Source organism: Andrena cerasifolii, chromosome 11, assembly GCF_050908995.1.
Source record: "Andrena cerasifolii isolate SP2316 chromosome 11, iyAndCera1_principal, whole genome shotgun sequence".
Taxonomy (NCBI): domain Eukaryota; kingdom Metazoa; phylum Arthropoda; class Insecta; order Hymenoptera; family Andrenidae; genus Andrena; species Andrena cerasifolii.
Genome location: NC_135128.1, coordinates 4,199,928 through 4,223,118, shown reverse-complemented (window position 1 = coordinate 4,223,118; position 23,191 = coordinate 4,199,928). Strand labels below are relative to the sequence as shown.

Below are 23,191 nucleotides of genomic sequence, written 5' to 3'. Positions count from 1 at the left end.
TTATGAAATGCGTTCGTGTAATATTTAAGAAATTAAAAGAAAAGTTCTGAAGATTCAAAGATGTCTGATTCAACTAGGAACACGTTAACAGCGAAATGTTATTCCTTATCTGATTTGCATGTTTATACAAATCAGCCTTATTATTGCATTTTTCCATTTCCTTTATTTACATTTAGTAGTAAAATAAGAATTTTATTTTACAAACGGTGTTTATTTTACTGATTAAATCAGTTTTCAGAATTTACTTAATGTTATTAATGGTATAAGAAAGATATATCTTTGCTCCTTTTAGATTGAATAAATCCCTTTAAGGTACCTACGTAGAGCGTTATAAAGAGAATTGTAGTATATCAAAGTTGAGAGGCTTTTAGACAGAATTATAATTTTTGACATTTCTATGTAAACATTGGTGTATCAATTTTTCGGTTCTGTATTTCGAGTGTGCTTATTGGAATTTATGCGTTAGAGTTTACGCTTTTGCAGTAATGAATTTAAACTGAAATCAGTGATATTTGCTACAAGATTCCTACATTTTCGTGGAAAAGAATCTTCGTAAATATATTGATATATATAGCAAAATTGACGGTAAGTAGCAGTCAAATATTCGGCAGAAATATATTAAAAGTATAAAAGTGTAAAATATAATCTGGTTGAATTTTTACATTTATAAAAAAGAAATATAGATTTAAAATAAACACACATGCAAAAACATAACTGATCCGCATTTCCCAGTGTGAAACAATAATTAATTCATTCCGAGTGTATTTTATTTTGACTAAGAATTTATGGTAACATAAACACGTGGCAGAGTCAATAATTAATTGTCATATTCAAAATAATGTATTACCTTATTTTCATCTTTGAAGTAGCCCATGGAACCCTAAGATGTTTATGGAGTGTTATGGAAGTTTTGCATTTTATAACATTATTAAAACGTTAAAGATCATGTCCAAAAAGGGTGCAGCTTATTGCAATCGAAGAAAAACTTTCGTCGTAAAAAAGCTCAAGCAGTATTTTACAGAAAAAAATACTCAACGTTTTTTTATTTATTAAGAGATGTTGAACTAACATTTGTAAATTGCTCTGATTTTTTTGCAACGTGCACTTAACAGGCCTTCAAGTGAAATTCAAAATTAGAATTCGTATAAAGGTAATGATTGTAGTAAATGAAAATTTGATTAATATCTGCTCGATATTATTCGAGGTAGTTTGTTATAATTAATTATTCCGAACTCGACATCAGTCTATTTCGTAGGTCTATTGTGGATTAATAAATAAAAAAATGTAATAAAACAACCTGATTTAACAATGAAATATTCTTTTCCATGAACTGAAAGGTAGGCAAAGTTTATTCACTTATGAACACCAAATTGTAAAACAATATCCTTAAGACATAAAGAAAATCAAATCACACTTATTCCGACGTTGGTGTAATTTAAACTCGTTTCAGTCTACTCAGCAGGGGTGCGCAGGGAGCCGTTCTTAGCGCCTAGCTGCGAGCAACCCGCCCGTCCCGTTGCTAAGGTCAGAATCGGTGAGGAGAACTGCAGCAGTGTATATAGCTAGGTTCAAGTCATGCCAAATGCACGCACACTACTGCAGTTCGCCTCACCGATTCTAACCTTAGCAACGGGCCAGGCGGGTTGCTCGCAGCTAGGCGCTGAAAACGGCTCCCTGTGCAGCACTGGTCTACTGTTTAGGAACGATGTAACTGGAGTATCACCAAGATGCAATGTAAATGAATCATAAACAAAGAATGATTGAATATTGGCATACGTTTCTTTCTTCAAATAAAATGGAAAATATCATTACGAGCTTGGAAGCAAATTTAAAAAAGATTCGATTTGTCATGTAGGTGGAGTTGGTGCACTTTGATGTAGGGGGCACAATAAAACATTAATATTATCTTGATATCTATAGGGTATCACCTTATAATCTTACATCATCTTTCAAGATCATAGAGTATACTGTTTTGTGATCATTTTTCGAACTTCTGACTGTTTCTAGATACCAAGAGAATATTAATGTTTCATTGTGCCTCTTGCACCAAAGTGCCCCAACTCCCCCTAGAAGTAAAACATTCGAGAAAGCATCGATCTGTCATTCATAACTTAAACAAAATCGTCCAAGTCCACCAGTAATGATTTCCTGTTTTCAGCCTCGCTTCGCCAGGCTACACACAAGTGGCCCTATATCCAAAGCCAGCATCGGAAGCTTTGCTGCAAGAAGGTTGGTCATACTGACAATTCACATTCCCCTGCTCCGCTATCGAGCATTCGACAAACGTCCCTTGCTTCTCCGCGTCATTCTCCATTTCCTCCTTCAGCACTCTTTCCTTCTCGATTTTATCAACGTTGCTGATGCTTGAGCGCCTGTCCTTGGCAACAGCTCTTCCAGCTTCCTCGTCTTTCTCCAAGAAGTTCACACTGACGCGTCTCTCCCGCAGCAGGGACTTCCCCAGTACAAAGTTCGGCCTGGCCAGAACGTCCGTCCTGTCGAAATGATAGGCGCTACCAATTCTGTCGCGCTGCAGCGGCCTGGCTAAGACGTCCATCCTGTCGAAGTGGCAGATGCTCCCGCCGCGATCTCTCATTAATGGCCGGGCGAGAACGTCCGTCCTGTCGAATTGGCAGACGCTCATTCCGCGGTCCCTCGGCCATGATCTCTGGGAAGCGTCGAAGGTACAGACACTCATCCCTCTGTCTCGGAATGCGGGCTTGATCAGCTCGTTCCTCTCGATTTGACAAATACTCGTCCTTCGATCGCGCTGTAGCAGCTTCGTGGTTTCGTTGGCTGGCTTGAAGTTTCTCAGCTTCTCCAAGTCGCTGACGTCCTGCGCGTTGCTCTCCAAGAGAACCAAGGACTGGAGGTCGAACGCGCTCTTCGTGCGACGCGGTGTTCCTTGGGCACCCGGCAGCAAGGACGCGCTGGAGCCTATGAAGACGCTGTTCTGCCTTGGCCGGGTCTGACCCGATGTGCAGGTCAATTCGTCCCCGCAGAGTACATTGGATTTGGAATACGTGCGGCGATTCTGCGAACAAGGGAAGAGATAATTTGGGGGTGAATTTCATTTGCAGTTAAAGAAGACTTGGTGTTCCGTCTCTGAGAACGGGACTCATGAATTAGCAAGGGTTTACTCTGGCAGGCGCCAGATAGTCTAGGACCCAAACATTGCAACTCGGGTGTCTGGACAGTGTTTGGAGTTGACGGAAAGTATAGAGATTTCGTCCTGGGAGATTTTTTACCCCCTCCTTGGGGACTGAACCGCAGAGCAAAGATCACGCCTACATTAGGCGATCACCAATAAGCTCCGCATATCATATCCTCACCAAAGGGGGATCCCACCCTGAAATCACTAGCAAAAGACAAAGTGGGGGATTTTTTATTAGTATAAATAAAAATATAGGGATTGGTTTATATATATAGATTTAGAGTAACCTTTATTTTGCTATAAAAAATTTTTTTTTTATTAAAAATTGTACAAAATGGCGGCGAACCAAATGTCTTCCTGGAGGACTGCAAAAAACTGCCCCACACTCCCGAGAATAACGGAATCATCTGAGAAGGAAATACAAAAAAGATATATAAACTGGAATATATTATCTTCCATCTAGCGTAGGATTTTCTCAAAATTCGAATTATTTTGGAAATTACAGCAGTTTGGAGAATTGACTATAATTTTTTGCATAAAAAAAATGCACTGAAATGATTGTAAAAAATCGAATAATTGAAATATTAAAAAAATTCTACGCTAGGTGGAAGATAATATATTCCAGTTTATATATCTTTTTTGTATTGCCTTCTCAGATGATTCCGTCATTCTCGGGAGTGTGTGCCAGTTTTTTTGCAGTCCTCCAGGAAGACACTTGGTCCGCCGCCATTTTGTACAATTTTTCATAAAAAAAAAATTTTTCTAGCAAAATAAAGGTTGCTTTAAAATCATATAAAAAATCCAAGCCCTATATTTTTATTTACACGAACAAAAAAATCCCTAACTTTGTCTTTTGTTAGTGACTTCAGGGTGGGGTTCCCCTTAATTAATCCAAGGTTACCTTTAAATCTCCGAAGCGTATCCACCTAGAAAATTTTCGTTCGATCCACCTGAAGCCCCCCTTGAAGCCATGCAACTTTACTTTAAGTCATTTTTCTCTAGAGATAATAATATTAACGTAAATCAAGATAATATCAGGTGTCCCACCCTATATAGTATTGGGTTGTTCGGAAAGTTCGTAACGTCTCTACAACTCAACAAGTTTTAACGTTTTTCTTTTCAACGTTCCTTAACGTCATTTGCAAGAAAAATTATCGGGCCATTTTACGCCAACTCGATCCCTTTTGCACTCGATGTCAGGGATGTTGATGACTTTGAAACATGAATTTAGGGCAAAAATGCTTTAGGTACGTTAGGGTGAAAATACTTTTTAACAAACAACGAGCGACGGCTAAAACCTTCCGAAGGCCACTCAGGGGGGTGACCTTGACCGTATACGTCAAGGTCAAGGTCGTCGGAGGTGGATCCTCTAAAGAGTATTTTTACCAAAATTAGGAGGGGTTAAGTCGTCATTTCTCTGATTTCGAAATTGCTTAAAAGATGCAGCAGATTATTTCTAGGATGACATGCTACTTTAAGTTTCACCTTGTAACATAAAAATTTCACATGAGGAAAAAAAACGAGGGAGAAGGGTTATTCTGCTCCAATAAGCACAGTTGTAAATCTCGAGCATCAGCGGCGGTTTCATTCGTACTATTCAGCTGAAATGAGGATGTATGCTACATAACTCTTGGAATCGCACGCCCATACATGCAATGTGCCATGCGAGCATCAGGGAACATGAATAGGGCGTGTAATCCGGAAATGTCCTCCACCGCTCCTGTCTAAACTCGATTTCAATAATTTACATTTAATGAGAGGTAGGATGCTCCTGCTGTCGCACGCGCTGGTGAAACAAACCAATCGAACTTAGACGTAGCGAAACGCTGTCAGCGCCCTCTGCAGACTGTACAGTTTCGACAATTTTTCAGTTTTCGGAGTAACATTTCGGATTTTGCTGCAACTTGGATATATTGTAATCTTTAGGGATATATAAACATACCTCGATGGATTTTTCAAAATATCAAAAATTGTGGATTTTACAGCTCTTTGAAATATAGGGTTAAGTTTTTTTTTAAAAAAAAGCGCGGCTCAGCCAGTTGAGCCGGTGCTGGGCGACGCAGCGTCACATTCAATTAATTTTCATTTGGCCAGTTTTAAAGTGTCCGTATTTCTGAAACCGGGTCAGTAAAGGGGACAAATAGGACTATACCCTCATTTTTTTCAAATTTGTAAATAGTGTCCCGCTATTAAAACATGGCATTTGTTTAGAACAATTGCAAAATAAATGGTTAAAAATTTTTTTTTTTCGTGAAATAATTTTTATTAGGTATTCTTATGTCTTCAATGTAAGCACCTAAAAGCTTATTTTGATTAGTTTGTTAGTTCAACAGTTACAATTTTTTGAAAAAAGTTAACACTATATTTCAAAGAGCTGTGAGATTCACGATATTTGATATTTTGAAAAATCCGTCGAGATATGTTTATGTATCCCCAAAGACTACAACATATCGAAGTTGCACCAAAATCCGAAATGTTACTCCGAAAAGAGTCCGACTTCGCGTGGAATGACCCATTTGTATACAGGGTGTCCCACTAAGGAGTGGACAGCGCGATATCTCTTAAAGTATTGTCGATAAAAATATAAAAAAAATAGGGAATTGCATGGTTCGAGGGGGCCCATTTATTAGCGCGAACGAATTTTGTTTTCGATTATTATTTTAAAAGATACGATGGTCAAGTTCGGTTTTTCAAATGGAACTATTTTTTTTGAAGACCTGAGTTGATAGTGCGTTCCAAGACAAATTCAATAAGCTTTAATGTATACACTTTATTTCCACTGGTTTTTAAGATATTGCGCTTGCAAATTTACTGATTTTCACTGCAAGAAACCCCTCTGGAATGGCAAAAACCGGGGGCGGTCTTACTGGCGCTACGGGTGGCATTGCCTGTTGTAACTGATACCTACCTGCCAAAGGTCTACAACAGGGTTCGCAGGCCCAAAAGCTGGACAATTCTTTTCCTTCAGAAATGCTACTTAGGTAGGTACATCTGCGGTATCGAGAAGCGCATCGTTACTTTTATTTCGCACTTGCTTCTACGCTCGGATGGCCGGTTCTTTTCGGAGGGATGCAAGTTGGATTGGTTAGGTTAGGAGGAGTGAAAGTTGCTAGCCTAAATTTCAACCATAGGGAGCAGATTGTATCAGAACCAATCGGATTTGCATCCCTCACAAAAGAACCGGCCATCCGAGCGTAGAAGCAAGTGCGAAATAAAAGTAACGATGCGCTTCTCGATACCGCAGATGTACCTACCTAAGTAGCATTTCTGAAGGAAAAGAATTGTCCAGCTTTTGGGCCTGCGAACCCTGTTGTAGACCTTTGGCAGGTAGGTATCAGTTACAACAGGCAATGCCACCCGTAGCGCCAGTAAGACCGCCCCCGGTTTTTGCCATTCCAGAGGGGTTTCTTGCAGTGAAAATCAGTAAATTTGCAAGCGCAATATCTTAAAAACCAGTGGAAATAAAGTGTATACATTAAAGCTTATTGAATTTGTCTTGGAACGCACTATCAACTCAGGTCTTCAAAAAAAATAGTTCCATTTGAAAAACCGAACTTGACCATCGTATCTTTTAAAATAATAATCGGAAACAAAATTCGTTCGCGCTAATAAATGGGCCCCCTCGAACCATGCAATTCCCTATTTTTTTTATATTTTTATCGACAATACTTTAAGAGATATCGCGCTGTCCACTCCTTAGTGGGACACCCTGTATAATACAAGGTGTGATTGCGATGCTGATAAATATATGGCGACTCTTTGTGCAAACATAAATCGAAAATATAAAATAAAGTTCTTTTATACGAGGCTTCGTTGTCGGGAAAATCGATTTTGGAAATTTGTTAGGTAGGTACTGACTGGGGATTGAAACTGGATACAGAGTCCAGTTGTTATATTGAATGCAGTAATAATCTTTTAAGTATACTTGCTCCTTACATCCTTTTATATATTCTTTTATTCTTGACAATCAAATTAAAAAGACGATCAAAACTTACAAGGGAAGATCTCCAACCCATAAATTTTAAAGTGATGAAATTTTGGGAATATGTCGAGGATGTATTGGTATGTATGACGCAATTTTTTTTTTGCTGCCCAATTTCACTATAATTGATCCCTGAAAATTCAGCTATTTTTCAATTTTGTGTCATAACTCGCGAACTGAAAAAAACTACAAGTTTCCAAATGATAGTCCTAATTAAAAGAAGTAACTTTCGTCTGAAAACTTTTTTCTATCTCTGTAAGTTCGTGAGTTGTAACACAAAATCAGAAAATAGTCCGATTTTCAGGGATCAATTTCACCCCCTTAGTTAATTTGAATAGCAAAAAAAATTGCGTAATACATACCTGTTACCCACCCTCTATATATCCCCAAACTTTCTTAATTTTTTAAATTTTCGGGTTGGGGATCTTCCCTTTTTAGTTAATTAATGAGTTACATGCTTTTTCAGCGAGTAAAATGCAGCTAATGTAAAAAACAAAGTTGGGCGCTGCAGATTTATTTTCACAAATTATGCACTCATCACTGTCGTAGATTTTATTGACTCAAAAAGAGTCAACTTGTATTTACATCGAAAAAATGTTTCGAAAACATAGAATGTACCTATGTATGTATGTATTGATCAACAGCTTGAATGTTTGCTTTGAAATATAATTTTTTTACTGAATTTAGTGACTTCTTCGGACATTATAATCACTACCGATTAAAAGCGAAGAACTAAACTTCCACAGACATTATCTGATTTAAGATGATATTTAAGTCACTTCGTTGTTAGTGAAATAATTTAAAAAAACATTAAATTCTTCGTTTCTTGTAAAATATTCGAAGCACCTCTGAATTCTATAAATCAATCGCATTATGTACCTATAATAAAAATTATAAGGTTATTTTTGGATTTATTTTCATCAGGGAAAACTGGCTTACCTATGGATGGCACTCTCATGAAAGTACAATAATAAATATAAAAATTTAAATTTCAATTAATGGACGACTCATTTCATACGCAGACAGTGCCTCTCTCAGCTGTGAAACATCGGCCGCACGTTTTAATTTTCATTTTAAATTTACGTATTATAATCGAACGAAAGCTTTATATTATGAAGCGAATATTTATTATTATTATAAAGCAGTTGTTTTATTAAACAATATCTGTGACATACCTTCAAGGATGTAAAATACGTAATAAATATAATTATTGGGGTAGAACTACTTATAATAATAGTATTATTATTAGCAATACATATGTATATGAATTATATGAATGAAAGAAGAAAATATGGGTAGAGCAATGTAACAAACTATTGTCCCATAAAACACCATTTAACCCTGCTTTGAAATAATTATCATATTACTCGCTGCTTTAATGTCTATGAATGCGCGTAGATAGAACTTTTCATGTAAAACGTTGTTCCTTTACATAAACTCCCCTATTCTGCTCCAGTTTGTATGCAAATGGCATTGCAGGTTTTGTCTATGGTAATTTCCGAATCATTTATTGGCGAGGATTAAATATTTCATTTTTGTTCACACAAGGCAGTGTTGAAAGAGATTACCATTCATAAATGAATAGAAATAATTGAAGCATGTTCTATTCCACAAACTAATGAAAAAAAATTGTAAAAACTTAACTCGTTAAAACGGTGAAAAGAGAAATAGGAGATAGACACAAAGAACAATGAAGTATCAGAGTAAGAAAACAATCAAATTAAAAATTAAATGAATTATTATTTCTTTCAAGTAAAATGAAAAAACTGTGAATACACTCTTTTCATAAATTATTACATTCACAGTCTATTTCATCTACTGCTCAAATAATATAGTGTCAATGATGACTTAATAATATATAAATATATTTACAAACCCTTATACAATATTACTTTTATATCTCATAATATATATTTCACAGCAGTATCTTTATGTACAAACTTGCTTTGGCTTTCTTTGTGATGTGGCGGGTTCTACGGTTAATGCTATAATTTAATATCCGCTTTTCGTCCTCAACCACAATCTAGCATAAGGATGACGTGTTTTAGACAGGTCGTGAGGAAAAAGTGCACGTTACACGTATCTTCGTTGGAGATTTTCTTTAAACAATTTCAGTGGTAACCATCCTTTCGAATTACACACCTTGTCGAGGCCCTTTAAGTCTCGGTGGATGGTAAAACAATTTGAATTGAACTTTTGAGATACTTTCGAATGTGTAAAAGTTGGATTTTGTTGAACTTTAATTTTCAATATGTCTTCCAATATTTCCATGGATTTCTTAGATTCAAACCTATACTAATTTCTAACTAATAAAAATTATGACGAAAACAAATTTACTGTAAAATTTCTGCCTATTTTTGCATAAGAAATCAATTTGTTTTCAATCCGATTAGTCCCCTTCCCTTAGATTAAAACGTATACTAATTTCTAACTAATAACAACTATAACGAAAACAAACTTACTGTAAAATTTCTGCTTATTTTTGCATAAGAAATTAATTTGTTTTCCCTTAGATTAAAACCTATACTAATTTCTAACTAATAAAAACTATGACGAAAACTAATTTACTGTAAAATTTCTGCCTATTTTTGCATAAGAAATCAATTTGTTTTCCCTTCGATTAAAACCTATACTAATTTCTAACTAATATCAACTATGACGAAAAGAAATTTACTGTAAAATTTCTGCCTATTTTTGCATAAGAAATCAATTTGTTTTCCCTTAGATTAAAACCTATACTAATTTCTAACTAATATCAACTATGACGAAAACAAATTTACTGTAAAATTTCTGCCTATTTTTGCATAAGAAATCAATTTGTTTTCAATCCGATTAGTCCCCTTCCCTTAGATTAAAACCTATACTAATTTCTAACTAATATCAACGATGACGAAAACAAATTTACTGTAAAATTTCTGCCTATTTTTGCATAAGAAATCAATTTGTTTTCAATCCGATTAGTCCCCTTCCCTTAGATTAAAACCTATACTAATTTCTAACTAATATCAACGATGACGAAAACAAATTTACTGTAAAATTTCTGCCTATTTTTGCATAAGAAATCAATTTGTTTTCCCTTCGATTAGTCCCCTTCCCTTAGATTAAAACCTATACTAATTTCTAACTAATAACAACTATGACGAAAAAAAAAATTACTGTAAAATTTCTGCCTACTTTTGCATAAGAAATCAATTTGTTTTCCCTTCGATTAGTCCCCTTCCCTTAGATTAAAACCTACACTAATTTCTAACTAATAACAGCTATGACGAAAAAAAAAATTACTGTAAAATTTCTGCCTATTTTCGCATAAGAAATCAATTTGTTTTCCCCTCCTACGATTTTATTAAAAAAAAGTTAATGGCTGGACAGCCATTAAAAAAAATGACTGTAATAAAACAAAATTATTCGCAATCACGATTCTTCTTTAAATCCTTTTTACGCTATGTTTTATGTATTCTCGTATTCCTTCGAATCCAACAAAAATGGTCGAGTGTTCTATTTCTCACGAATCACATTGTACAGTGTTCTAAAACTTGCTTGTAATCACAGAGCTGATCTAGAACGTTCTCTTTTTGTAATAACCCGCAGGTCCAAATTGCAATGTGCCGTCATAAATCGAACCGACACACAAATCAATGGTGTCAAGATAATCGAATGATCGGGAGATATCTTGCAGCTGCATTAGTCATTCAGGGTGACAGTTATTGATGCGATTTGGAAAGCATAGAATTATAATTGCACGAATCAATCGTCGAGCTATAAACATATATTGTATGACGTATTCTATCACAACTAAATAATTACGTTTCGGTGCTTCAAACCTATAAAATGTAGTATTTTGTGCTTTTAAAATATGTATACATGTTGTTCACGTTATTACTATCCAACGTTTTTTTTCATGAATGACAGGTACATAACTCTTGACTTTTTTCTTGCAGTGCTTCGAAAATAACATTCGTATATGTTATAATTATTAATACATCAATTGCCATATAGCATAAGTCACTTTTTCACAAGGAAATTATATCACAACTCAGTGCAATAATGGCACTTGATTATTCGTTACCTTACCGTGAGCTTACTATTGAAAGAAATGTAGTTTTTCTGTTAAGTTATCTTATCACTATCACTATTCTTTCACTTTAATTTCTCACCATAAAGCCACATTTTGTTCTCAATTTTTTATAAAGTATTACACGAAAGTTGGCAAGTGACTTGCCAACAAAGGGGTTCACATGAACAGTACGTATACTCCCTGTCATTTAAGAAGGAACCTGCCGACCGACGAGTTTAAAACCGGTTCTGCGCAGGTTGACGCTCATTGGTGCCGGGAGAAGCCACTATTGGCTGTACCCCCACCAACGTTCTTTCGGAGCCAATGAGCTCATTCCACATGCGCGAAACGGGTTCCTTCTTAAATGACAGGGAGAATAAGAAAAAAATGTTTCGCTACATTTGTATAAGTATAATATCACGATTGGTTGTATCGATTTCTCAAATTTCCAATAAGTTTCGAACCACGAAGATTACTTTTAATTTTTTAAATGAAAAGTTACATTTTTTTATGTTGCATAATTTTGAATATACTGTATCTCGTACTGTTAACCTAATGTTGACAGTAGCTTTCATATGGTGAAAAGAAAGTTTCTTTTAGTGGTGGTCAAAGGGAACGATTACAAAAATATAATTTGACAAAAAATAGACTATAAATACATATCTCTCGCTCTATACAGCATGCGTAAAATAATTCCCCATAGTAGACAAGTAATATCAACGTGATAAGCTACTTCTACACACACATAATAAAAGTCTCAACTGTAAAAATTATTTTAACCATGATTATAGATCAGAAAACCTATTTTCGATTTTAATTCATCATCACCATTCAATATTCTTGTTTCTTTATCGCCAAATTATGTTAATGTCGTTCTTCCATTTCCACAGAAGCGTCATGTCTTCGTGCGATAGAATTGCACAATACCGAAAAACCATTCAGTTCATTTATAAAAGTAAGGGATATTCAACTAAACTATTTTCAATCATTTCACCTATTAAAAATGAGTAAAAAATAGATCCATGAATTATGATAATTAATGTCAAACACCATAACTGGATCAATTAAAAGCTACTCAATTGTAATCATCGCCCCTCATTTCCTACCGAAATGAAATAAACAACACGTTACATAAAGCAGTGAAAAATTTATATCACAAAATCGCAAAGTAACCCTTTTAATAATTATTAAATATTAACATTAAATATTTAAAATTGTCTTATTGCCAGTCTTCCGTTCAAAATCCTTTTAAGTCCTTCCACCACTCGCCAAATAAATTATTTCCCCACCGTTCTTGAAAAGACGCTTCGAAATAATCCGATCTACTGGAGCACTTTATAAAATACAATATAGAATTTCTTCGTACCTTGCGTCCCTTTGCTTCTGAAAACAACATTTTCCAAGTGAATCACGATATTGCTCATGTCGAAAAAGCACTTGGAAATTGCATCAACGTCAGCTCGTCCTGAAAGAATGAATCCCATGCCCACGGCACACAGCCGTCGCAGGCGCATACATTGAAATCTAACCGTGTATCGACAAAGGCGAAATCCTATTGCAGGATCGTACGTTTCCGTCGCTTCGACGCCTGTCATCGATGGATAGCCAAGGTATCCGGATTCCTAGAGCCACCAATTTCAGAAGCGACCCGCTACCATTCCGGCTAGGGTCGTATTGGAAAAGGCTTCCAACCTGCCACGGACCCTTGATTGGAGATTGCAGAGGTTCCGAGCAAGTGACCCCCCCATATAATTTCTCGACCGGTTGCCGATTGAACTGGTAAGTCCTGCCTTCTGAACCGCGCGATCGAACGACACGACTTCCCGTGCCCATTCGTTCCAAGTTCACTTTGTTTTATTTTCGTCGATCTCTATCGAAGGTGGCGCACGAGAAAGGGTAAAGGCACTGATATCCCATAACTGAACGGTTCAGGAGGAACAAAGTTGAGTCGCATATGTCACAAAACTTGTCATACGTCACGAACAAATCTTGCGTAAGGGGGATTCTCGTGTAACAGCCACCGAAATTTATGAATTTTTTTTTTTTAATTATTTTTAATATTGCATTGAACTCTTTTGGGATATCAGGAGGCATCTTTAAACTTGTAGAATTTTTTTATATCGATCCTTTTTATTATTAGATCCTTTTTATTATTTATTAATTATTGTGGAATCGTGTTTGATGTTGGCGTCAGGTGTAGCACTTGTCGCAGTCCCCTGATTGCAAAAAGAAGACAATTTTCTTAAAGTTAAATAATTTAATTTACGCTGATACTGGACCTAAAATTTTAGTTTTAGTTTTTATTTATAATAATTTTTTCGTCGATGAAGAATAATATGAAAAATTTGGGAATGGAAAAAACTTACTTTTTCTTTCAAACGCTATAACTCTATCAATTTTCCATTTTTTTTTCTTTAAAGTGGACCAATCCCAGCGTAAATTATCTAACTTTAAGAAACTTCTATTTGTTTTCGATAAGATGACTGTGATAGGTGCTACAAATCCCGCCAATTGACAGGAGTTACATCGTCGAAGAGGTGAACAAGATTCCACAATAATTATTAATAAATAGTAAGAAGGATCAACATAAAAAAATAATTTCTGCAAGTTTAAAGGTGCACCCTTATATCTCAAATGAGTTTAATCCGATATATCCAACAGATTTTTTTAAAAAAAATTCTTAAAAAGCAGTTACTTTTGGGGCCGTTAGACGAGAATCCTCCCTTAAAGGATTTCGGAGGAGAAGCTTGGAGTTCAAGCAAGATTTTTGTGATATATGACAGGATTTTTGAAGATTGTTAAATTTGACGATAGGCAATGAATGTATGTATAACTAAAACAATTACACCTTCCTTTTGTGAATTGCGATACGTTTGGCGAAAATCTCTGAGGTTTTTACCAAGTTTCCGCGTGTATTGAGTAAATGTGTCCGATCATATAGTGTTCAATGCAAGGATTCAATAAAAGTAGTAGCATTCATTGTAAATTAGCACTTTATAAATTTCCGGCAATAAATGATTCAAGAAGAATTTGATAAAAGATATGGTTTTGACGGAATGTTTTCTTGAGTTTGATGATTCGTGGCACCATGGATCTATGTCAAAAATAAGTAAATAGGTGCCCGAGCGTTTCAGCCAATCGGCCTTAATAATAGAGATATTTATATGGAAATTATTACAAATTTCATAGTGGCCGTGGGGTTTTAGTGGGTAAAAATCCCACACTACCCTAGCGCCCGCGGGATATTCCCCTCTGAAGAAGTCGGGGTGCCTTTTGAAGATGTCTCCACGTTAAAAAAAACTTTATAAATTTTTTTTACAAATTATTTTTTTACAAATTATTTTTTTACAAATTATTTTTTTACAAATTATTTTTTTTACAATTTTTTTTTAACGTGGGAAAATCTTCAAAAGGCACCCCGACTCCTTCAGAGAGGAATCCCCCGGGGCGCCAGGGTAGTGTGGGATTTTTACCCACTAAAACCCCACGGCCACTATGAAATTTTTAATAATTTCCAAGTAAATATCTCTATTATTAAGACCCATTGGCTGAAACGCTCGGACACCTATTTACTTATTTTCGACATACATCCATCGCGCCAAGGCTCATCAAACTCGGTGTCTACCACACGGTGTCCTCCCTTCGTTAGCTCTGGTAGTAGACTTTTGTTAAATGTGTACAAGCGCAAAAGTCATCTGTGTCGAACACACCAACCACCATGAAAAAAGTAAAAAAAAAAACGGATATAACATAATCAATACATATAATCGACTCTGACACTTATAATTTTTAAATAATATAACGTAATATAGCAGAACATAAATTTTGTAGGCACAACATAATATTAAATAAAAAATATTGCTGCATTTTTTACTGGCCGATTAACAGAAATTTTGAGTTGGTGACAAAAGTACCTAATGTCCTTTTCTTAGGCGTAGAATTTTTAAACTTTTTTTATATAATCTATATTTAATCGATTATAGAATTCCCATTGTTATTTATGACCGACTGCCATTATTCTATCAGTAAATTAGTACCACTGTCATAAAACGACAAATGCTTCGACTGACAAAATACTGCAATGTACTTTTTCAACCCTTCCGCGACTTTAATGTTGTGTGATTTTAAAAATTTTGTAGAAAACGAAGAAGATATTCAGCCAGCGGTACCAGATCTAGGGAATGTGAACGGGTAACAGATCCAGGGAATGTGCAGACTGTAATGAATGGTCTCGTGTTATCCCGGTAGAACTCATGCGTTTCATATTGCCTAGTGGAAACCTTTTCAAATGTAATTCCTCGTTTAAAATACCCAGTTGTCTCCAGCAACGTTCTGTATTGATCGTTTCGCTCTGTTTCAAATACCTCTTTTATATTACCCCTTCCTTCAGAGACTTAATCAATCAGGCTTTGGAAATCCTCCGAAAATAATACGTATTTTCATGTATTCTCAATTACGCATAAATTTAATAAATTAGTAAACCACAATAAAAATGAAAATTCAGGGATGAAAGAAGACGTAGTTATTACTACTATTATTACAAGCGACTTTATTGCACAAAGATAAAAAATGAGGAATAAAGAATGAGAAAGAAAAACAATCACACAAAAAAAGCGTGGTTCAGTCGTAAAACTGTTTTGCAACTTAATACGAAATAATTATTTTCTTCTGATAAAACAGTGATGGTAGAATAATTATTATAATAATATTTTCGCTGATTTTCGGAATTTTGAGGTGATATTTTAAAAGTGCAATTTTGACATCGTAAACTTTAAGAGAACGCAAAAAATCGATATTTCTACCTTAGACGTGAGACTACTCCCTTAAGCGTGCGACGTTGCACCACCACTGCCGCAGCTGCATGCCACCCCCGATTTATTCCTGGCAATGTCACTTGCCTGCGGCTTTGCTCATGGGTATGGAGAATGGGGAGCACCAGTTGAACAGGTCTGGATTACACAATCCTTTAGAATTACTCAGTCGCATATGCTTTTTAAAGCGAGTATTTTCGAGCGATTATTCTTTCTACGTCTCGTATCACCTTCAAACGTTTTTAAATCTCTCAACAATTCCAAAGGGCTACATAGCAGGTACTATTATTTCTAAGAATAATCAGATTCTTCTGGTTGCTAAGGTTTCAGATAGGTAAGTGATATAATTCGTTATTCATAATGGATACACGCATCCAAGTTAATTAAATTCTATATTGTACAAGCCATCATCGATGTCACTGGAGAACATATTATTATAACATTAGTATATACATTTTATGATATTGTATTCTCTATTTGGGGATTTGGTTTTCTTGTAAACAGGTTTCATAAATATTATTGTTTAAAGCACTTTGAACTTTAGCTGATAAATTTTTGAATACGTGTAAAATATCTTATGGCTTTCGTATTTTTTTTTATTATTGTCCCCAGGGCCGGCGTGAATTGCATGGAATGTGCTGCGAGCACTTGAGATTTTGCTGTGTGTGGAATTCCACATTCGGGAATTTGGAAGGCATTTTACCATTTTTTATTTTTTGTTTGACTCTGCTGTCTTTCATGCTGTTTAATTTGAGCTTTCTGTTAGTAAAAAAATTGTAAAAAATTTGTGTTATTTGAGACTTTACTCCGCCCACCCTGATTGTCACTAACAATATGTGTGAAAGAGTAAAGGGAATTGTCAACCTACCTGAAGTTGACTCGTCTCGATCGTGGTGCAACTTGGCCTGTGTTGCTGCTGAAATTTCGGCTGATACGGCTCCAGCATTCTAATCTTCCCCCATCGATTGAAGAACAAAGCAATTGCCGCTGCCCAAAGGAGCAGGACCAAAATAACAATCAGCGCTTCCTCTGCTCTGACTACAACTTTACCTGCCTCTGGGATACCTGTAACAAAATTGATCACACAAAGAAGCAAATACAAGTGAATACATTTTTTAAATACCGCTAATTTAAGCGGAATACATTTGATTTGATGACATCAATAAATATCGCCATTGTAGTTTAAAAATCTGCCCCTGTTAGGTCTATCCACTACCAAAACAATGGAGCCACCCCATGTATGCCTGCATATTATATTTTTATGCTAAATATTAACTTAAGGGTATATATTTTAGTTATATTGTAATTAAACTGATATGACAGTAGATATTAAAATGCTCCAATATAATATAGTGTTGAAGACTACAACATTCATTGAAACGGGTACTTTCATGAAAACATGATTTGGGGGAGGACAAGTAATGAAATTAAAGATCGAAATTCCTTACGTTGTCAATTTTCTTGGATAAAATAGCTTGGTTACAAAAATCAATGTTACGAAAATATCTCAGAGATTAGTGGACCGATTTGAGTAAAATTTTCCGCGAATATTCTTAAGACTATAATCTAGTACTTGTCGAGAGGATTTTTCGATTAGTGCGTTGTTTCTTTTTTTATTAACAATAGAAGATGAAAACTTAGGTCGAAAATCACATGTTTAACTTTGAGTAGCTGCTACTGTTCAAAATACAATTTTTTTCAAAATTATAGCTAGATTATAGTCTAAAGAATATTCGTGCAAAATTTCATTCAAATCGGTCCAGTAGCCTCTGAGATATTTGTGGTTGCGGGACCACGGTGCTGTAACTATGAAGAGGCAGGCCTTGGGAGAAGGGGCTGCTATGGCACCATTTCTTAAGATATCTAATTTCTTTTTTAAGAAAATACAGATCAATTTATACACAACAAGGTGTATATCTTGATTTTGAAATATGACGTTTTTTTTATATGAAAAAGAAATCATAAATATGATCCTATTTTCCGACCGGTCAAGGGCATGTAATCCCTTAATGAGTAAACATTTCATTATCTGAGGCTATAAATGAAAAACGATGTGGCGATATAATAGTTAATAAATAATGATTCGATAATATAATAGTGAACAAATAACAACTGTGGTATCCTTTCAATTACACAGTAAATACTTCTGTTCAAAACATATTTATAAAATAAATAGATATAAATTATTGATCAATATAATGAATCGCTTTCAGCTAATCAAACTGATTGTCGAAATTCTTGTCCAGAGAACAAAGCTCACGATAACCGCTTAAATATAGTAGGTACTTATAAAAATGTACAAGGTAGAAGTATAATAAAAATAAAAAGAAGAAATACAGCTATAAAAAATAAGCAAATAACATAATATCTGTTTTTAACAGATTAATTTTCTTCTGTAATTGATACTAATAATGCCACGCGTGTCGCAGCGCCATGAGGCTGCCGATGAAGGTAACTGCAGTGCTAATGAGATACAGAACCCAATTCCAGAAAAGTATAGCTCACACTAGAAAGCTTCGAAGCGTATCAACTGTAAGAATCCAGACTGTGAAAGTTTCTATCTTAATTCCTTTAAAATTTAGAGCCTCGTTTTCATGGACACTGCCGCAAGCAACGCGCGCGCGCGCACTAAGTAATTACAGCTAAGTAACACTGTTCTTAAGACTAACAGGCTAAGACTAAGTCTTTGAGTCAAATCTTTTAAATAAAATGAGAATCTTCGAAACACTTTCAGTAGACTTTAAAGCCCATCGACTGTTAAGTTTTATGACACTATATTTTTATTTATTTATACACTTAACTATTTATGTAAGTATATTAACCGTATTTTTAGATTTGCTTAGGAATATATGTATATTAATCACAATATTTGTTTTATATTTTAAGCTTCCCCAAAAGTAAGAGTAATGTCTTATTTTATTGATGGAACGAAAATATAGTAGGTACCTAAATCATATTTTCATTTTTCTGCCAAAAATGAATATCAGTACCTGTATCTTTCTCTATCACTTTTGTTTATTATTATAAAAATATTTATTTCTATGGATTTTTGCAAGAGAATCAGTTCAATCTGTTTGGCACTTTTATCATTTTTATAGTGTAGGTAATATACTGTTTCGGTTCCAGGAGCAGAAGCACAGAATTGTGTGTAGCAACAGAACAAAACATTATACCTTGAAGAATCTGTTGGATTACTATAATTATTAAAAGTCAAAAATGACTGAATATTCAGGGAAACCTGAATATAGTAAAAGATAATGATACGTGTGTAGAGCGTCTTTTTATTTCAATATCTGGCAACGGTGATAAAACAGACCGTTGTTAGAGAAGAGCTCGCTTCTGTTCGGTATACTGTCTTTGAAAGACATTCTTTCCTAGCTGCTAAAAATAAAATTAAAATATAAATCTAGAAGGCTGATTTATTTAATATCCAATTTCCAATAGAATCTCGTTAAGATCGTTATCGCGTAAGTACTACATATGGACGCTGCAAATCTCACGCTTACAATTACCTTTTGCATTCTAACATTATGTTCTTTTCGAAACGTTTCGTACTCTAATTTCAGCATAGCGCGCGGACTGAATTGAGTATGAATACCATTAAAACTTTTCCATGTACCCAGGCAACTCCTGAATTCTAAGCGTTTGTCGAAACTCTGGAACATAATATTCGTATAGCCACCATGCTAAATGCCACACGCGACAAATCGAGTTGTATATTTCGCGTGTTTAAACACTTGGCCCTTAGTACGGTATGTATATACTAGGGTGGTCCTTATTTATACGCGCCGGAATTTTTGTTTCGTATTTCTTTGTTCTCATTTCATAAAAAAATACTCCCTGAAAAAGATTATTGCAATCGGACAACAGGAAATAGTTCATCAATAACCAATCGCTCGTTTGGACTTAAAGAATTCTTAAGAAATGGCAAGCTGTATCGAAATTTTGTTCAAATAATACTGAAAGAGCATTGAATTTTCTACAGATATTCTATATATAATTTTTTCGTGCCTCCTACCATTTTTTAGATAATAGCGTTTGAATATAGAGAGGTGCGCGCCTTGCGCGTACCAGCTGTGCAGCGTGACGTATTGTCTATACGCGCGTGGTGCTGACCTTTGTATATTCAAACGCTATTATCTAAAAACTGGTTGGAAGTACGAAAAAATTGTATATACAATAATTGTAGGAAATTTAATGCTCTTTTAGTATTATTTGAACAAAATTTTGATACGGCTTACCATTTTTGAGGAATTCTTTACATTCAAACCATTAATGAATTCTAAACTTTAAGGCCTTTCCAGTTGTCCGGTTGCAATAATTTTTTTCTGGGACTATATTTTTATGAAATGGAACCATATTAGGGGGTGAGAGCAAAAGAAATCGCATGTTGAAAATAAGGGCGATGGCATGTACCCAAACGTGTATTTGGATAACTAATGATTACATAATAAATTTATTATAGGTATGTATTACATTAGGGTGGCCCTTTTTTACGCGTCTCGATTTTTTTCGTATTTCTGTTCTCTCACCCCCTAGAATGGTTCATAAGAGAATAATACCTAAAAAAAGTTTAGAATTCATCAGTGGTTTGTATTTATACAATTCCTCAAAAATGGTAAACCCTATCGAAATTTTGCTCAAATACTATTAAAGGAGCATTCAATTTTCTACAATTACTATATATATCATTTTTTTCCGCACTACGCCCGTACCACTCTGCGGCACGGCGTGGCGTATTGCGGACCTCTCTATGTATATTCAAACGCTATTATCTAAAAAATGGTTGGTAGCACGAATAAATTATAAATACAGTACTTGTCGAAAAGTGAACGCTCTTTCCATATTATTCGAACCAAATTTTAATAGGGCTTACCATTTTTCAGAAATTCTTTAAATCCAAACCATTGATGATTTATAAACTTTAAGGGGTCTCCCTACATTGACGGACGAAAAATAATACGAACTTTGGGAATTTTTTAAAACAAAACCATTAAATATATTTACTTCCAGCTTTGTGGCTTCATTTGTCAATCATTGGAGAATATGAAGAAAAAAATGTATGCAAAAATAGTGATTATATTCGGAGTTATAGTGCTCCAAATAGAGCGCCTTACAAATATCACATGCGTATTGTTAGCATAAAATCAGCCGCTGTAGTCGTCTGAAATAGAAAATTTAAAAAATTGTGTAATCTGTATGAGTGTAGCTATCGCCCGAACTAAATTAAACGAGAAATACTAGAAATTAAAAAAAAATGTCAGCGTCTAAAACAGACATCGATTTCTGCAATTTTTTTTGTAAAAACCGACTTAGTTTTAGTACAGGCGGGAATGGGACATCTACTGAAGATGTATGCCAAGTTTGAAGTAAATCGGGTGATTGGTTTTTGAGATATTTTTTTTAGAACGTTGCTTAAATATGCACAAATATAGTCACAAAGTTTTCAATTAATATAATTTGGGGGTTTCTCTTAAAAAAAAATCGCAAATATCAATGTAGGCAGGCCCTTAAGGCCTGCTCGGCACCCTTACCTGTTGTCCCACTGCAAAAAACTTTTCGGGGATTATTTTCTTACGAAATGGAACCATGCTAAAGGGTGAGAGCAAAGAAATAGGAAAGAAATATTCGAAACATATAAAGAAAGGCCACCCTAAGTAGTGTTATATAGAAGAACTTAATAAATATCAATTACTTTCATGATATTGAAAGCACTGTGCTTCCAGTGGAACCCCCAGTCATTTTCAAGTGAACTGTAGCACCCTCTGTTTCGTTTTGGAACTGCTAACTTAATTCAGACCTGCCAAAAGTACATTTCATTCTCTCCAGCACTGTTTTTCTGATTTGAATTCTGAAACTATTTAGCTGCAAATGTAGCTTACAGTTAGTAAAATATTATCGTGTATCGACTGCACCGAAGGTAAACAATAGTTATTGCTGAAAGTCACTACTTACAAGGGAACATCCCGTATTATTGCCGAGTTTATACTATGTAATTATTTACATAGTTTATGCAAGAAAATGTTCGAACCGCATACCTTTTTGAGCAACAATAAAATCTGCTGTTTATACTGAATTATTATAAGCAGCTACCATCGCACTGATTGCATTCATTGTTCTACAAACTGTAATTAATTTTTCTTTAAAATCTTCGACATTCTATATGCGTCAATGGTACACAATAGACTATAAATACCCTTATAAATAGAAATCTATTAAAGACACACAGTGTCTCAAGATAGATTAAAATAGTTCCTAAACTATTGACATTATATAAAAATAACATAAGAAACATTTTTATTGCTTTAAACATAGAATCTGGTGGGATAGAAGGCATATTTTTATTTCTTTTGTCTCGATTATTATTTGAAGACCGATTTACAGGGAAATATCCCGAATCCGGAAATTAAAAAAATTCTGAAACTTTGTGAATATGTAGGGAATTTTCTCCTGATTACAACGAAATTTTTGTTTGCTGCCCAAATTCGCTCTAAGGGGGTGTAATTAACCACTGAAAATCCGGTTATTTTCCGATTTTCTGTTATAATTCGTGAACTGTAAAATATTTTTTTTACCAAATGACAGATTTAATTAAAAGCAGTAACTTTTGTCTTGAAACTTTTTTTCTATCTCTTACAATTCGCGAGTTATAACACAAAATCGGAAAACAGCCGAATTTCCAGGGGCTAATTTCACCCCCTTCGAGTGAATTTGGGCAGCGAACAAAAATTGCGTTCTAACCAGGAGGAAATCCCCTACACGTTCACAAAGTTTCGGAATTTTTTTAATTCTCGGGTTCGGGATCTTCCCTTGTTAGACGTCTATATCCGCCATTAATTTAGCTACTCTACTGCTCCACTTTTCACGTTTTCCCTTCACGTTCACTGCATGTATTATGTTTAATAAATGGAAGGCATAAAAATGCCGGAACACGTCCTCTACCTCTCGAATACAGAGGATAGGTCTTATTCCACGTGGCTCAACTCTGCAGAATTCAGGAGTTTAGAATTATAGATGTAAGCTTACTTGAACCTTGTGAGCAATAAAACTCAATAGAAAATAAAGCAAATCTTGAAAGCATAGGTCTGCATTTCTTATAAGAAAGTGCATCACTTTCGTCCAGGAGATTTTTCCCTGCAGTGCATAGTTCCTCAGATATCGGGGTAAACTTGTTTTTCACCCCCCAACTGGGG

The 23,191-nt window shown here is 35.0% G+C and overlaps 1 protein-coding gene across 4 annotated transcripts in view; it reads right to left on the bottom strand.

Moving 5' to 3' along the window:
• Positions 1 to 1,712: 1,712 nt before the first annotated feature.
• The window catches only part of LOC143374564 (uncharacterized), a 96,901-nt gene continuing 75,422 nt past the window's right edge, over positions 1,713 to 23,191 (bottom strand). For 3 of the 4 annotated variants that reach the window (XM_076822801.1, XM_076822802.1, XM_076822803.1), the window contains exons 4-5: positions 16,867 to 17,063; positions 1,713 to 3,031 (exon numbers count right to left, since the gene is read on the bottom strand). In XM_076822801.1, coding sequence (XP_076678916.1) covers positions 2,174 to 3,031; positions 16,867 to 17,063 — 1,055 coding nt within the window. In that variant the 3' untranslated portion in view covers positions 1,713 to 2,173. The remainder of the gene's footprint in view (positions 3,032 to 16,866; positions 17,064 to 23,191) is intronic. The other variant, XM_076822805.1, reaches the window with a different exon arrangement.